The 18370-nt window shown below is 41.3% G+C and overlaps 1 protein-coding gene across 11 annotated transcripts in view; it reads right to left on the reverse strand.

Annotated features, from left to right (window-relative positions):
• TMEM154 (transmembrane protein 154) overlaps nucleotides 1-18370 on the reverse strand; it is a 136892-nt gene that overhangs the window by 71741 nt on the left and 46781 nt on the right. Inside the window, exon 7 of one of the 11 annotated variants that reach the window (XM_055276142.2) lies at nucleotides 9642-12086. The exons of 9 other annotated variants lie outside the window; for them this stretch is intronic. In XM_055276142.2, the coding sequence (XP_055132117.1) occupies nucleotides 12071-12086 (16 nt within the window). In that variant the 3' untranslated portion in view covers nucleotides 9642-12070. Of the gene's footprint in view, nucleotides 1-9641; nucleotides 12087-16640; nucleotides 16695-18370 lie in introns of those variants that run through there. One more of the 11 variants, XM_063638286.1, reaches the window with a different exon arrangement.

An 18370-nucleotide genomic window follows, 5' to 3' on the forward strand; every position in this document is an offset into this window, starting at 1 on the left:
AGGGAAATGGGCAGAGTGTTCAGTCTGGATTACCGGAATGCATGCAGAAAAAACCTGTACCTTCCATACCAAGAAGCAAATCTTTGAGGGTTTTCTACCTCCCCTTTCAGGATCCTTTCTCCTTCCTACAAAAAATGGTTCTGGTCACATACACCTCAATATATTTGTTCAGTTTAGCAAATGATTTTCAAGCAACATTTATGCTATAAGAATATTAGACCTAAAATTAGGATTTTTCTGTTTTGGTTCTTAATATTTCTTCTTTGGTTAATAAAAACATATTCACCCTATTTTTTTAAAAAAATATATACTACAAGGCAATATGTATGTGTTGTAGAACATTTGGAAAATATTAAAAATGCACAAAGAAGGAAATGAAAAGCATTAGTAAATCCACCATCCAGAGAACCTGGCTCTTCTCAACTTCTGACTCTCTAGATGTGGATAAGTAAGTACAGAGGGAAAGAAACATATGCATGGTGGATACCTCTGCGTTTGGCTGCTCCCGAGTGCCCAGCATCTGTTCCTAGCACTCTGATCCCCCTTAGAAACTGCTTTCCCCTGTATCTCCTCCCCATTGCCAACCACCTAACCACCCACCACCCGCCCATCCACTCACCCACCTGCAGGAGTAGAGAAAAATGTCAGGCCCACTCCATCCCTGTACACATTTTTACTGGGTTAGGCATAAAACCCAGATAGTCTAATCAAATTCATCTAGTGGTGGGGGGTCGGGGGGGGAGGCTTTTAATTATTGGACCCAGAGAAGGAGTTTCCCTTCTACTCTGGTGGTAAAGACAGAAGATTCCTGGAGCTCCCAGCTGCAATAATTACAGCCCTGTAGAGAAAGCTGGTCCCAGAGAATGAATGAAAGACAAAATACTGGAGAAGCCTGATGGGGTTTGAGTCCCTGATCTTGTTGTTACTCATGTCAATTTTACCTAGTTCTGGTTGTCCCTGGAATTGGCAACTTCTTGCCCTTTCCCGGCATGACATGAGCCAATAAGTTTCCTTTTGGTCTGGACTAGTTTGAGTTGGACATTTTCTCACTGGAACCAAGAGTCTTGTTTAAACAAACACACCACTATTACACTTACAGAGAGACAATTAGAAGTGTATTTATTTAGTATATATATATAAAACACTGTGTGTGTGTGTGTGTATATATATATATATATATATTTTTTTTTTTAATGCAAAGAAAAGTGTTGGGCCTCATGTCACTGGCTCTGGATAAGGCCAAATGTGTGGGTGGAGCTGCCCCCTCCCGCAGTTGACCCAGTTAGCTCCTAGCATTTGCATGGCTCTTGTGGGAGTCAGCGTGTGTGCCCTGTTGCTGTGGGAGCATGGGTGCAAGTTTAGGGTCTGTGATTCACACTGTTTCCCTGGAACTGGGCTTTCTAACCTAACAGGGAAACTGGGCGATGCTGACAAAAAGAAGGTATTGGCTGTCTAGTGTCCTTCCCAGCCTTGCACTCTCAGGCCACACTGACCCCTGTTCACTGTGCAGCCAGCGGCCAATAAAGGCAGACTGCATAGCTCAGCTCTGTTGTGGAAACCGCCTCTCCTCACCTCATTCCTGCCCCTTTCCAGTCTGCCTCTGTTTCCCTGTCACCTCTAATTTATATTCCAGATTTTGACCCCTCCCCTGCCCCTTTGGTTTTAACAACTAATCTTAGTTTTTCCTGTTTAACCCACACCCTCCCACCCTGCTTCTCTTGCTCATGCTCTGGACGCCCCTGGAACACTGATCCTGACGTGAATTCATGTGGCTGCTTCCTCAGAATCTTCATCTCAGTTGCCGGAAGGCAGAGGGTCTGAGAGTACAAGCCAAGAGGAAGGATGGGGTCCCTTAGGAATGGGACAGGGTGGGTTATGAACGGAAAGGCACCTTCGTGCCAGGTAAAAAGCAATCAGTTGGCACTTGTAACAAGATGGAGGTATTTTTGCATGGATTTCATGGAGTTAAGAGGTAAGTGGGTCTTAGCCCATTTAACTGGCTTAGTTGATCTCAGTGACATTCGGAGGTGCTGGGGAACATCTCAGGAAGGATTTACAGTGCCTCTTATTTTGTGAATCTGTCTTCCTGCCCAGAGAAGAAACAATCCTTTTCTTATGCTTGTATTATCACCTAAAACAGATGCTTTCCTCTTTTTCTTAATAAAACTTGTACTTCCTTTCTCTGTGGACCCTCCAGAGGGCAAAGAAGAGAAGCTCAGATCTAGGTTGGAAAGAGCCGCTTTGAGCATTTTAATGCTCCATCCCCAGTTTTTCTTCACCTTCCAAATTGGGGCCACTTTCTCTCCACCTCCACTTGCTTGTTAGTTCAGTTATGATCATTCTCTGCTTCCTTCCATATTGGATTTAATGTAGCTAAAAATACAGTACAATACACACAATAGGACAATATGAAATAAAGATAAAGAATGACATCAGGATCCATTAGATGGAAAGTGAGGAAAATGCAATTAAACCAGGAAACTTGGGAGAAAATGGTGATGGAAGATGAACAATACCATATTTGAGTTCTGCACTTACTGATGATAAAGACTGATTAGGTACTTAAGGAAAGATGATATGTAACTCCCAGCTCATTAAATAATTGGTTTTTCCATTATTATTGAGCATGCAGTAGTGCTAAGCACTTTTCCGGATACAGAGATGAATAAGACTGATCCCTATCCTCAAGGTGCTCAGTCTAATCTGCTCCCATTTTAACCTCATGCTTTGAGAGTAGTCATACATTTCTAAGTGTCTGATCCACCTACAACCCATTCAGTCCCATGGCTCATGACTCATGTAGTTGGTAAAACTAGTTCTACCACCTACTACAGACTACTGGACCAGGGGTCTGTGTCCAAGCCAAAGAGCATATAGGCACTGGATTCAGGGAGGTCAAATATCCACAATGTTCCTTGACACGAAACTACCTAATATATTTCCTCGATATTGCATGAAGACACACCAATTTGGGCAGATCACATTTTCCAACGCTGCCTGCAACAAATCCCTTAGCCCACTTGCTCTTCTCATAATGTGGCTTTGACACGCCTCCAAAGACAGGTGGGGTTTATGTCCTTTTCACCTTGAACCTAGGTAGACTTCGTAACTGTCTCAAACAATAACGTACGGCAGAAGTGTTGTGATGTGATTTCTGAGTCTAGATTATAAAAATGCCACGCATTTCTACTTTGCTCTCCTGGGACACTTGCTCTTGGAACTCAGCTGCCATGCTGTGAAGAAGCTCAAGGAGTCCATGGAAAGGCCCACATGGTAACAGCCAAGGCCCCTGGACCACAGGCTTGGCTGGACTCCTATCTGACAGCCAGCACAAACTTGCCAGCCATGTAAGTGAGTCATCTGAAAGTGGGACCCCCAGATCCAGTTGAACTGCCCAGCCAATGCCATGGGAGAGAGAGTTGAACCATTTGCACTGAGCCTTGTGCAAACTGCAGATTCGTGTGAAAAATAAATAAGTGTTGTTTTTTTAAGCTGCTAAGTTTTGAGGTGTTTAAGCAGCAATACACCACTGAAACACCCATCCAATCAGGTTTTCTCTCTTGGGAAGGATGAACACTGGATGCCTCCAGGGGTGGGCCACTTGAGCTCAGGCTGAATCCCAAGCAATGCTGATTTTGCTATTCTCCACAGTCCTATGCACATTCTAGGCTGCAGTGTACTGCAAGCCAGCATGACTATGGTTGTGAAGAGGCAACACGCCAGTCTGCTTGAATGTCTTTCCAGTTCTAGCACTAAACACACCTGTCTCTAACTTGAGAGTCCCTGGACATGCCTCTCCACTGCAACCTTAAAGAGGATCATACGCTGTTTATGCCAGCTCTAGTAAGTGGGAATTTTATTTTTTCACCTGGTGACCAAACCTTTACCAGTACTTAGATTTTAAAACCAGGCTTTTTACTTATCACCCCTATTCTAAGCCCTGGCTTTTTTCTCAGGGTGATAGACCATTGCTTCTGGGCCTAGGGTCCTGCCTTCACTGCCTCCGTTCCTTCTTATCTCAGCCTGCAGCCTCTGTTACTTCTTATCTCAGGCTATGCTCACCTTGAGGCATCCTTGACAATGACTGAAGCCTTTTTTTTTTAGACAAGGCTGGAGTACAATGGTGTGATCTCGGCTCACTGCAACCTGTGCCTCCCAGGTTCAAGTGATTCTCCTGCCTCAGCCTCCTGAGTAGCTGGGATTACAGGTGCGTGCCATGATGCCTGGCTAATTTTTGTATTTTTAGTAGAGATGGGCTTTCACCATGTTGGCCAGGCTGGTCTCAAGCTCCTGACCTCAGGTGATCCGCCTGCATCGGCCTCCCAAAGTGCTGGGATTACAGGCGTGAGCCACCGCACCCCGCCAAGTGATGCCTTTTAAAACACTTTCCTATGGCTAATTATTGGGGAGGCAGTGCAGTGCAGTGATTAAAAACTTGTGCTTTGGAGTTGGAGAGACATGGAACAAGGTATAAGTTCTCTAAACCTACCTCATAAGTAATTATTAGGATTAAAATGAGATGATGTATGTTTAGTGTTTAGCACCTTCTGGCCAGGGTGGCTACCTCTTCACATACCCAATATTCTTCCACCACTTTGTGAGACAGAATCCCTTATTGTTGGAAGTGATAATGTACCAACCATAGAGACGACTGTTCCCTGCTGCCTTGCAGAGATTGGCCAATGAGATGTAAGCAGAGTTGCTTCACTGGGCTGGCAGGAAAGCTCTTTAAAAGTGGCTGACCTACTTGGGAGGCTCACCCTTGTGCTGGTTCCCTCTCTTTCCTTATTGTGAATATCATGCAGGAGTTACAACCATAGATCACGTGGCAACACAGGAAAGAAGCCCTGTACTAATGAAGGTGGGGAAGAGTTAGAAGGAACTCGTGTCCTAGATGACCAGGGAGTGGCCATACCTTAAATCAGGAACTTAATTCCTAACTGATCCACATGATGAATGCTAGTCAAGATGCATCCTTTCCCTAACTCTGTGGGACTGCATGCTCTTTGGGTCCATGCTGTCTCCAGTCTGGCTAAGTTCTAGTTAAAACAGGGAGGAAATAGACTCTGCATCAGTTTCTAGGGATAGATTGATGCCGTAATGGACCAGGTTTAACTTTAGTTGAGACTTTTAGGAGAAATCTTCCTGCCTGTTGTTTGTCAATAATACTGACTGGTCTTTGTGAGCTGAAAGAATAAATCCTTATTCAAGGAAGACTTCATGTTATCTACATCTCATGAATCCACCGTTCAGCCTTGCTCTCTTCTAATATCAAGGTGTGAGATGAGGTTAAAATTAAAGACATGAAGAAAAGTGAGTAATCAGGAAAAAAGAGAAGGTTTTCTTGTGGATTTTTCCATTTTTACTAGAATTTTTTCTTTTTTTTGAGACGGAGTTTCACTCTGTCACCCAGCCTGCAGTGCAGCGGCTCAATCTTGGCACTCACCACAACCTCCGCCTCCCAGGTTCAAGCAATTCTCCTGCCTCAGCCTCCCGAGTAGCTAGGATTACAGGCGACTGCCACCACGCCTGGCTAATTTTTGTATTTTTAGTAGAGACAGGGTTTCACCATATTGGTCAGACTGGTCTCGAACTCCTGACCTCAGGTGATCCACCTGCCTCAGCCTCCCAAAGTGCTGGGATTACAGGTGTGAGCCACCATGCCTGGCCTACTAGAAATATTTTTAAAAGTCATATTCTCATGGACAATTAACATTTCATTCCTTCATTTAAAAATGTTTTGTAAAGAAGAATAATGACAAGGATGTGTAATGATATATTTTAGATATGCAGAAAGTCTACTTAATTTTTAGGTTAGACAATTTTATACAAAGCAGGTCCCTTTTTGAATTTGTATTGTTTCATTTAAGAATTATATGGATCAAAAGAGTGCAATTACGAAGGTAAAAATTCTTTTTCATAGACACAGAAATTAAAAGAACTTTTCCTTAGAAAGATGCACAATTCACCTCTACTCTTAGTAAATAAAACATTTTAGTAAACAAATATCTTACCCTCAGGTACATTTTTATTCTAAATATTGATATTCATTAATTACATAGAAATTCATGTAGAAACTATTCATTCCTCATATCTTATAGTGCTTTATTTTTAAATTTATAAATGTTTTTCAATCTATCACTGCCAAATGAGCAATTTAGCAAACATGTACTTATTTTATTTAAAAAAAAAAACATGGAGTTGAGAATAATTTATATACATATATGTATACTGACATTTATAAAATTGTAAATCATATTGGAAAAATACTATACATATTATTCTCAGTATGCAAAGTAGGAGAAAAACACCTAAAACCTCTCATCAGTCTTTAAATTCTGATAGTTTTACAAATTAGTTCTAATCCATAGCAATGGGACCATTTCTTTTTCTTTTCTTTGAGACAGAATCTTGCTCTGTCACCCAGGATGCAGTGCAGTGGCACAATCTTGGCTCACTGCAACTGCCGCCTCCTGGGTTCAAGTGGTTCTTGTGCCTCAGCCCCCCGAGTAGGTGGGATTACAGGTGTGTACCACCACACCTGGCTAATTTTTGCATTTTTGTAAAGATGGGGTTTCACCATGTTGGCCAGGCTGGTCTCGAACTCCTGAGCTCAGGCAATCCACCAGCCTTGGACTCCCAAAGTGTTGGGAAGTGAGCCACCATGCCTGGCTGGGACCATTTCTAAAATGAGGCTTACAAGGTAGAATTTATATGCTGCTGGGACAAAAGCTAAGTGGTAAATATGACATCTGATGATCTAACTGACGTTCTCAGCAGATACTCTGCATCTCTTGTAAAACAAAAGAAAGTCAAACACAGTGGTTTTTTTTTTAACATAATTTTCAGTTAACTTTAAATACAAGATACACGTGTTAAACTATTACTTATCTACCAGATTATTTTTTAACTTGTTGAATACCTATAATCTCTGCTTTTTCTGAAAGCTGGCATTTATTAAACATGTGGAGTTTTCACATATTCCTGGCATTATTTATAATTTGAGGTGTTTCATCGAAGTCAGAGTAATACAATGCTTACTCTCCACTGATTTTTACGCTGGAAAAATGTTGTTTGCTGCAGTGTAGTAGCTACATATCATTCCTTTAGTCCTTTACATGCAGACCAAAGAAATGAAAACTGCCTGGGCATGGTGGCTCATGCCTGTAATCCCAACATGTTGGGAGGCCGAGGTGGGCAGATCACTTGAGCCCAGGAGTTCGAGACTAGCTTGGCCAACATGGCGAAACCCTGTCTGTACTAAAAATACAAAAATTAGCTGTTCATGTGGTGGTGCACGCCTATAATCCCAGCTATTTGGGAGGCCGAGGCAGGAGGATCGCCTGAGCCTGGGAGGTGGAGGTTGCAGTGAGCCAAGATCGTGCCACTGCACTCCAGCCAGGGCAACAGAGCAAGACACTACCTTAAAAAAAAAAAAAGGAAACGGAAAACTGTTAAGAATATGCTTTTCATAAAAGTCCAGTTACTTATTTACAAAATACTAAAGGCTAACGATAAGGTGATATGAACTGAGGAGTAGCATTACCCAAGCCTTCTGTACCTGAAGTCCAATTGTAAAAAAAACCCCAAAGCCCATCCACCTTTGTCTTAAACAGGTCTACATTGTACTTCTAAACTTGTACAGTCTTCATGAAATTAACGTCTTCATGTTATCTTAAGCACTTTGGTTTAGAAACTTCTAAAAATATCATTCAAAAAGAGCTTAGAGGATGTACAGAGTTCATATAAAGCTCTATTTTACATAATTGTATGTACTGCTATCTCAGGAACATGATATGTTATTTAGAAAAGGTAGTAGGTCAAAAAAACAAAACACCAGGTCCAGGTACAAATAATTCCAGCCGGTTATGGTGGCTCATGCCTGTAATCCCAGCACTTTTGGAGGCTGAAGTGGGAGGATTGTTTGAACCTAGAAGTTCAAGACCAGTCTGAGGAACATGGTGAAACCCCATCTGTACAAAAGATACAAAAAATTAGCCAGTCCTAGTAGTGCACGCCAGTAGTCCCAGCTACTTGGGAGGCTGAGGTAATAGAATCACCTGAGCCTGGGAAGTTGAGGCTGCGGTGAGCCATAATCACACCATTGCACTCCAGCCTGAGCATCAGCGTGAGACCCGGTCTCAAAAAAGAAAAATTAAAAAAAAACACCCAAAAACAATCCCCAAGAGGACTAAGAAGGAAATAAAACTTTGGTGCCAGACAAGACAGTATCAAGATAAAGCCAAAGAGTTGCTAAAAACAAAAAATAATAATAATTCAGGCAATTGGTTGTCTGGGTTCTGCAATTTGACAAATTCCACTCGACACTAATATACAGGAACTCTTTTGGTCATTGTCACCTAGCAGAAATGCTGCTATATGTGAAGTTGTTCTGGACTGCCTGTTATAGCTATTAAATGGAGACCCCAGAATTCATCCTGAAGTCTCTGAATGTGAAAAGTCCCATGTGTTAATTTAATTCAGTATAAAATGTCCATGTTCTCCCGCAAGGAGGATTTCAGCAGTGTCTTCCCAGCATGAAACCATGTCTTATCACTCCACCAGATTCAGAATTGGTACTAATTCTGACAGAAGCTGAAACTAAAGCCTATGTTTTCTTTAGTCAACATAAGGTCTTTTTTCAAACATGGTGTGAATTAATAGTTTAAACAACCAAAATAAAAGAATAGACAAGTATTTTCTTAACACATCCATTTCCATTGCTAGAGCTGCGGTGATCAGCAGAAGCATCTGCCTGGCTGTCAATATCAAGGTGGATCCAGGCTGTTGGAAGTGGTGGATCCAGGGGTTGGAATGGAGGAAGACTTACTAAAAATGAGACTCGGAACTTGGAAGCCCTGCACCACGTGGGCCAATTCTGCCATAAGCTCTATTTTCCAGATATGTTACATAAAACATCCAGAGATTACAATGAAAGTCAGGGTGTGGCCAGACGCAGTGGCTCACAAGTGTAATCAGCACTTTGGGAGGCCGAGGCTGGTGGATCACTTGAGGTCAGGAGTTTGAGACCAGCCCAGCCCACATGGTGAAAACCGCTCTCTACTAAAATTACAAAAGTTAGCTGGGCATAGTGGCACAGGCCTGTAATCTCAGCTACTCGGGAGGCTGAGGCAAAAGAATTGCTTGAACCTGGGAGGCGGAGGTTTCAGTGAGCCGAGATTGTGACACTGCACTCCAGCCTGGGTGACAGAGCGAGACTCTATCTCAAAAAAAAAGTCAGGTGAGAAGTAGCACATAGTGAAAATGAATATAATAATTTTACATCTGGTCGGGCTCAGGGGCTTATGCCTGTAATCCCATCACTTTGGGAGGCTGAGACAGGAGGATTGCTTGAGCCCAGGAGTTTGAAACCAGCCTGGGCAACACAGTGAGACCCTGTCTCTAAAAAATAAAATAATTTTACCACTTTTGGTTCTCCTGTATTATATAGCATAACTGGGACAAAAAAAAACTATGAAATTGTTTTCCCAAGACCAGTTTTACTCATCTTTATCACACTTGTTTGATGTGGGTTATCCAGGAGCCACCTACATCAAGGTGGATCCAGGCCATGGTCTTGCATTGGGTAACAAAGCCCTTCCCAGAGGGAGCAGTCACACCATTGGGTCAAGAGTCACGAATGGGTATTTTTACATATTTATTAAAACAAGTTTCCTGAGAAGTTTGACTAGGCTATGTTGTTGTTAACCTAGTTTGATTAAAATGTACAAAAATGCAATCAAACTTACATATCTTTTAAATATTCTAAAGTCAAATTTTGTTCTGATTGGCTATCAAATTAGGGCAAATTAGTGAGGGTTTTTTTGTTTTTTGTTTTGTTTTTCTAACAATAGTCTGAAACATAAAATTAAGTTTGGGTTTAAAAACAATTCTTGAAACTGTCATAAATATATGATATCTATTGATTAAACGGTAATAAAAAGATACAAGGTACAAGAATTGAGGCTTGACTGTTCTGGCTGTATACTAACTTCATATACCTTGACAGTATAAACTATCTTTTTAAAAAGTGCTTTGTACACTGCACAATTATAGCTTTACCAAATAACTCAATGACATGTCGCTGAAATTTGCTTCTTCTAGCATTTGAAATTATTTAAAATACTGCATGAGAATATTTTTATCATATTATATAATATGACTTCATCAACATGAAGTTCTAGGACCCAGATACTTCTCTGAACTTCTAAAAGTTCATTATTTGATAGGGTTGGATCAAATGTAGAGGCCCAAGTGCTCAAAGATCTCAGATACCTACAGAGAGAAAGAGGCAAATGGAGGCTCTTCTGAGAGTCAAAATGTTGATGAGAAACAAACTGAAAGTAGCACACATAGGCAGAAAAATAGACAAGTTATGATTCAGAAAACAATTGTGTGCAATTTTGGCATGAATATGAGAGTTACTATGGGCCATGAGTTGAAAAGGAACATGCAAGAGAGCAAGGAAAACACAAAGCCTCATTCAGATGTGCTGGTGAGAATATGACAGACAAATCTGTTGAAGTTGTGTACCATGAAGTCTGTCTTTTGTCAAAGCTCTATGCAGTCCTAGGATAGCGTGATAGCAGTGGTTAAACACAACCAGCTAGTTATAGCTTTCATTGTGTGGAAAGACCTCTCTGGTCTGGAACTCTGCCTTTGAAATTATCCACGTAGTTCAGAAGGCAAATACTTGTTAAAGGGATCCCAAAAGGTAGGAGACAAGTAGTTTTTGTTATGTATTAGGGCAGACTTTCAAGCACAAGACACAAAATTGAGCAGCGGATGTTTGGGTAGTCCCATCTCCCTTCAGTTTATATGTGGGTAGTAAAATAAATAAAATTTTCCTTGTCTCTTTCTTGAAATAAAATATCAGGTATCCAAGGAGAGCTGAGGACTGTCAATTTGCTAGATTGCTTTAAAGGGGTCAGATTTAGAAAATTAAGGAATAAATGGAGATCGATTTTATTGGAGTAGGTGTGGTCAATAGGCCCTTTTCCATTTTGTGCCATTGCTTTTAGCACAAGGATGTCAAAAATATCACATAGAATGTCATCTCTGATGGACTGACAGAGACCTCCTGTTGCGCTGTGTTAGGACATGAGGCTTATCCCAGCTTGGCAGGAGAGAATGCTAAGCATGATGAGTGAGATCTGCCACAGGCACGGATATTTCCTGCTCCCCTTCTGTTTGTTTCAAACCACCTTCAGGATCTCTGAAACATAGAAGGCTGACAGATGACTCCCACCTGCACATACTTCCTACCCACATGTCACATCCAAGGGCGGTATGGTGAAACAAGTGTGAGCTTTGCAGAAATGCTGACAAGCAAGGGAATTTCAGCTGAGGAGAACATTAGTTCTTTCACTGAACATTCCTAGTTTCTCTGAGAAGTTCTTAAGGGTGACCAGACCTGGCCATGTCAGGGTCTACAAGTTACCAAACACCATCTCATCAGGACTGTGGACTCCTCTCACTGTGTCTTCTTGGCAGGCAGAGCTTACCGACCCCCTGGGATGGTGTATTCATTAAAATACTTGCTGTGTTTGGTGTCTTTTCCATGACATAACACTCCTTGAGAAAAGTTCCTGCTGAATGTAGTTTACCCGTCCGAAGACTTGAATAATCAGAGGAAATTATCCAAAGCTGGTTAGTGACCCAAAAGGAAACCATCGATAAAACAGCTTCCTGATTTAGGCCCTAAGGAATGAAACAGAAAGGTGACGAACATTTATCATGACCGGAGTGAGTGCAGTGAGCTAGAAGTTGGCTGAGAGGAGGCAACGCGTGTTGATCAGAAGTGAGCACATCACCCGCCTCCTTCTCCATCCTCAGAGGCAGCCATGGATGGCAGCCAGGCCTTTTCCTAGTACTTCTCAATTGCACATTCTTCCAAGTGCAAGTGATGCCATCATTAGGAAGAGTGGGTGTTGGAAGAAACAGCAAAAGGTTCTTGTGTCTATGTTGATTTGAAATTAATTAAATTTGTATCCTCTTCATCCTCTGTTGGCAGCCTCAGCGGACTCCCTCAGGGGCTGCTTCTCTTGGAAAACATGAGTGCCATTCAGGTTTAGGATTCATTGTCACTATAAAAAAAAAAACAAAACACACACACACAGAGAGACACACACACACACAAAAACAGTAATATATTTCTTTCTTTTTTGTTTTTTTTTTTTTTTGAGATGGAGTCTGGCTCTGTCACCCAGGCTGCAGTGCAGTGGCACGATCTCGGTCCACTGCAAGCTCCGCCTTCTGGGTTCAGGTCATTCTCCTGCCTCAGCCTCCTGAGTAGCTGGGACTACAGATGCCTGCCACCACTCCTGGCTAATTTTTTTTAGGTTTTTTTTTTTTTTTTTTTAGTAGAGGCGGGGTTTCACTGTGTCAGCCAGGATGGTCTTGATCTCCTGACCTCGTGATCTGCCTGCCTTGGCCTCCCAAAGTGCTGGGATTACAGGTGTGAGCCACCGCGCCCGGCCAACAGTAATATATATTTCTAAGAAGCTAAAGAGAGCTGGTCACTCCATTGTGGAGGTGACTGAAGAGATCACAAACCATCAGGAAGCCAATGGTGTCCAGCTTACAATTTCTGAAAAGAAGGTCAGTCTGAATTTTATATTTGATCCCTGAGGAAGAAATCCATGGAAGCCAAAAAATAATCCCTAGCTCTTTCTCCTCATAGCCCTCCCCAGTGCTGATGCAGAGAGAACCAGATGGAGTTGGGGGTTCCCCGTTTAATAAATCTAATTCCATTCTCTATGAATACATGCTAAATTGCCTTTTTCTGACACAAATTTTCCACATGCTGTTTTCTCTCAAGAGTTTGTGGTCCTGGCATGTCTTCAATAGCCCATTTTGTTCATACCTACGAAGCAGCTGGAGGGGCCTTCTCAGTGTCATTTAGAATTCAAACATCGGGCATCCTGGGGTGTGAGCCGACATAAATGATGAATATGGTATTTGAACATGACCACGCTGTTGGCTAATTTGGTCTTTTGCTTCTAACTTGGCTGTCTTTGCCAAGTATCTGGCTCTACAGCTTTTCCCTGGTGGGCCCACAGCTCCACCAAGTCTCCTGGAAAACAGGTGGCACTTCCCTTCCTCACGCTTCTCTTTTTAGTTCTGTACTCCCTTCACTCACATCCTAGCAGGCCTCTATTTGAAGTGACCTCTGCTTCCAAGGGAGTGCATGAATGATAACGATCAACAGATCTGGTATCTCCCTCGCTCATAGGTGTGGATAGTCTGCAATAGGTGATATTCTTCTGACTCCTACTTCAGTGTTCTCCTACTCAGTGAAACTCCATGTGTTTCTAAAAGGACTTCAGAGCAACTGAGACACACATAGATAGATAGATAGATAGATAGATAGATAGATAGATAGATAAATAGGTAGATAAGTAGATAGATAATGGATGGATCTACCCATGAAAGGGCAGGAGACATTGTGTATATGTTTGTGTGTGGTGTTCGTTCATGTTGTGAAGACAGAGGCAGAAGCTATCATAAGGAGGGAAGAACAATGGGAAAGGAGGGGGAGGACAGAATTTTATCTGAGGCAGGGAAGTGAACAAAAGGACAAACTAGGGTGGGCGTGGTGGCTCACACCTGTCATCCCAGCTCTTTGGGAGGCTGAGGCAGGAGGATTGCTGGAGTCCAGGAGTTTGAGACCAGCCTGGGCAATACAGTGAGACCCCATCTCTACAAAAATTAAACATTAGCCAAGTGTGGTGGTGCACACCTGTAGTCCCAGTTACTCAGGAGGCTGAGGTGGGGGATTGCTGGAGCCCTACCATTCGAGGCTGTAGTGAGCTGTGATTGTGCCACTGCACTCCAGCCTGGGTAAGAGAGACACCCTGTCTCAAAAAAAAAAAAAAAAAAAAAAGGACAAACCATATCAAAATGTATTTCAAATGAAAAGCCTGGTTGAAAACTTAGAAATGTTTCATCTGAAGAGTAGATATGACAACCCCTTTCACTTATGTCACCCTGAATAATTTTTAAATTGGCCAAGGAGGTTTAATTTCTTAGAAATTGGGTGGTAGTGAGAGAATATTTGGAAGATCCAGGAGTCTATCTGTATAGAACATAACTCTCTGAATTGCATGTTTTCCTTTCTGACCTTATCTTGAAATTTCAGCCACTTGAAGCAGAGTATAATACATAGCTGAACAACAAAGGCAAAGCTCTCTTTTGTCCACAACATTAATCTTTGTCCAGCTGTTATAATAGAAGTGATTTTTAAAGTTAATTATTATAAAATTCATCCATATTCATTGGTTAAAAAATAGAAAATACAAATAAGCAAAACAAAAATACCAATAATCTCACTATATTAACATTTTGGTATTTATTCTCCTAAAGATTTTTCTGTGATAATGATATATATCCTTTTTGTACAAAATGGGATCATATTTTATATATTGTTCTGTAATCTGCTTTTCTCACTCTCATTCACATGTAAACATCTGTCTCTGCTAATAAATATACAACATCTTTTTAGTGTATACATAGCTTTCTATTGTCTCACTAAATCAAAAACATTTTTTTAGCCAATCCCTTATTGTTAAACATTTAGGCTACTTCAAATTTTTAATTTTTATTTATTATAAACCTTGCTACATCTTTGGAAACTTCCAATAGTTACCTTTGCATATATCTCTAAAAAAGGAATTGTTAGGTCAAAGTTTATACAATTTTAAAGCTTTAATGGCCCATTGTCACATTATCCCCCTTTCCTAGAAATTTCTACAATTTACATTCTTCCAACACTACTTTTTAGGGAAATATCCTTTTCCCCACGTCTTCTCCAACATTGAATATTATTATTTTCTTTTTTTGTGTGAGTCCAATAGGTGAAAATGGTATCATATTTACTGTTACTTTTTTATTACTACATAGAATAAACCTTTTACAAAGCTTAGTTGGTAATTTTAATTTCTTCCTTTGCTGAATTGCTTATTAATAGTCTCTGCTCATATTTAAAGTGGAACAATTATTATTATATTTTTAGATAGGATCTTGCCATGTCACCCAGGCTGGAGTGTAGTGGCAAGATCTTAGCTCACTGCAGCCTCAACCTCCTGGGCTCAAGCAATCCTACCACCTCATCTCTGCTTCCCCCACTGCCCCAGTAGCTGGGACTACAGTTGTGTGCCACCACACCTAGCTAACTTTTGTGAGACAGGGTCATGCCATGTTGTCTAGGCTGGTCTCGAACTCCTGGGCTCAAGCAATCCACCCACCTCAGCCTCTCAAAGTGCTGGGATTACAGGTGTGAGCCACCATGGCCAGCCAGCGTATTGTGTTTTTTGAAGTATAAGAACGTTAAGTTTTTAATGTAGTTAAATCTATCCTTTTCTTTTCTTTTCTTTGAGACAGAGTCTTGCTCTGTTGCCCAGGCTGGAGTGCAGTGGTGCTATCTCGGCTCACTGAAAGCTCTGCCTCCCGGGTTCATGCCATTCTCCTGCCTCAGCCTCCCGAGTAGCTGGAACTACAGGCACCTGCCACCACGCTCGACTAATTTTTTTGTATTTTTTAGTAGAGGCGGGGTTTCACCGTGTTAGCCAGGATGGTCTCGATCTCCTGACCTCATGATCCACCCGTGTCGGCCTCCCAAAGTGCTGGGATTATAGGCGTGAGCCACTGCGCCCGGCCAAATCTATCCTTTTCAAATATGATTTCTGACTTGTGTGTCATGCTTTCAAACTAGTTCCCTCCTTAAAGCTATATAATATTTTTCTATATTTTTTCTGGATTTTTTTCTTTCTTAACACTCAAACTCACCTGGAGTATATTTTAGTATAAAGCATGAGGTTGAGCTCTAAATTTCCCCCCCAAAGGTTAGTCAGTTGTCCCAAGACTATTTATTAAATAATCCGCTTGCTATGAAATGTTAATTCTAATTTGGTTCCAAGTGTACACTGTTTTAATTGTTGATCAAGCATGACACGCTCCCTGTGAACTCCCCACCCTTATTCCATCTTACAATTTCACTTTTTCCTTCTTTTAGAATTGTCCTGGCTATTTGCACAGTTATTCTTCCAGATGAAATGTGCATAGGGATTTTTAAGATGACTGGGTTGAATTTAAGATGACCATTTTTACACTGCTGAGTCTTTCATCAGGAACACAGTATACCTCTCCATTCGTTCAAGTCTTTTATGTGCCACAATAAAAATCTGAAGATTTTATATTATCGCCTGCATTTTTTCAGTTAAGTTTATCCCTGGGTAGTTTATGTTTGTGCTGTTTTTATGATATTACCAATGTTGGTGTGTGCTAATGAGTGGCTTTTTTAGCATAGTAGATAAGAGCCCTGGGTCAGTTGGCCTGAGTCTGAATTAGGGTTCACTTTCTTGCTATGTGACATTGGGCAAATTAACCTTTCTTAGCCGGAGTGTTCTCATCTCATCTCACCTGCAAAACATACATAACTATACCGTGAGCTTTATTGTTTTGTAAATAATAAATGAGAAAATGCAGGTGAAATGCCATACTCCAGGCCTGACACACAGACACATGAATGAATGTTAGTAATCCTTATTTTGCAGGTTTTACATAAGTAGCCAGTGTTTGTTGGTAAAACACTAGCATGAATATTGTTTGAAATATCCAAAGGCTTTTAGTAACCATCTTCCAAAACAAACTTTAAATTTCTAAGGAGAAGCATTTCGAAGGCTCAGTGTGAGACACTGTCAATCAACAAGAACTTGTTAAACTTAAAGCACCAAAGAGGAAAAGAAGCTCAAGCTATGGTGCCCACTGCCACAGCTCTGTGGACCATGAGCAATTGACAAGCACTGCTACACAGTGTACTAGTTGCCTCACTTGTGGGACATCAGGCCACTCCCAGAGTGTAGCAACTCTTACTGGTGCTGGGATGGACATCAGGCGTGTTGGTAAATCAGGAAGTTGGGACCTGGCCCACCAGTTGAGCCTGGAGGCATTCTCTCCCAAATGCTCATTCCTTTATTTAGTTAGATATGTTTCCTGCTGTCTTTTTGGCTACTTATTCTCTCTGTGGAATCATCAAATAAACCCAGACATTTTTAATTCTGAAAAATCCTGGAATTCTCTGTTAAAAAGATCTTAGCAAACTGTCACAGAATTGCAACAAATCAAATAAGTGATCCCTTTTCAAACCTTTAGTTTGAAAGCAGTTTTGGTAACTTAACTATGATGGTAACATTAGCGAGCAATTTTTCTAGGAATGCTAGACAGATATTTTAAGAATGTGAGCCAAGTGTGGTGGCTCATGCCTGTAATCCTAGCAACTTGGGAGGTCAGGGCGCTTGAGCCTCAAGGACCACTTGAGCCCATGAGTTCGAGACCAGCCTGGGGAACATAGTGAGACACTGTCTCTACAAAAAATCCAAAAATTAGCTGGGCATGGTGGCTCGTGTCAGTAATCCCAGCTATTAAAAGTAATGGTGAAAACCGCAATTACTTTTGCACCAACCTTATACCTTATGTTTGGGTGGCTGAGGTGGGAGGGTTGCCTGAGACTGGGAAGGTTGAGGCTGTAGTGAGCTGAGATCACACCACTGCACTCTAGTCTGGGCAAGAGAGTGAGACCCTATCTCAAAAATAAGTAAATAAATAAATAAATAAATAAATGTGGAACACATTTCCCAAAAGCCTGTATAGTAACAGGCTGACAAATAAAACCAAATTTAATTGATTAAAAAGCATCATTGCATTGTTTTCTTAAGAAGGCACGTAATAGGCATGCTACCAGTTAAATAAGGACTGATGCAACTGTAATACCTTGTTTCATAATTGCCCCTTTGTTGCAGTCAGGATTAGATAAGTCATCTTTGTTCTCCTGACCAGTCTATCTTGTAACAATCCCTCTTTATGACCACAGCTCATGTACTGTCTCCAAAGATGGCAATAAACCTATGTTAAACCTTTCTTGTGTTACGATGCCAACTCATTTTTGGGGGGGAGTGCAAGAGTTCGGTTTAGCACAAAGTCATATAACAATTAGATCAGGCTCCCTTTCTCTTCAATAGAATGTCCTTTCTCCTTCCTGCAAGAGGCCTGGTCTCAGGTGGAACGATTGAGGTAATGCATCTGGCTAACATCAGAGGCAAGACTAGTCATGCACATAGATCATGCCAATGTTGTAGATATAATCTGGGCCACTATTCAAGCAATGCTGTGGTTTTTGAAAAGTAAGTACATCTTCCCTCATCCAACACATACATGCACACACACATGTGCGCACGTGCATCTGTGTTTTAATAATATTATTTGAGGTTATCATCCTGCAGGATTATAAACTGTTAGTTTGTATCCCTCATAATATCAAGCTCAGATTTGAGAGAATCCGACACTTAATACTTGAATTACAGATGATCCCCAA

This window comes from Symphalangus syndactylus, chromosome 4 (assembly GCF_028878055.3).
Source record: "Symphalangus syndactylus isolate Jambi chromosome 4, NHGRI_mSymSyn1-v2.1_pri, whole genome shotgun sequence".
NCBI lineage: Eukaryota > Metazoa > Chordata > Mammalia > Primates > Hylobatidae > Symphalangus > Symphalangus syndactylus.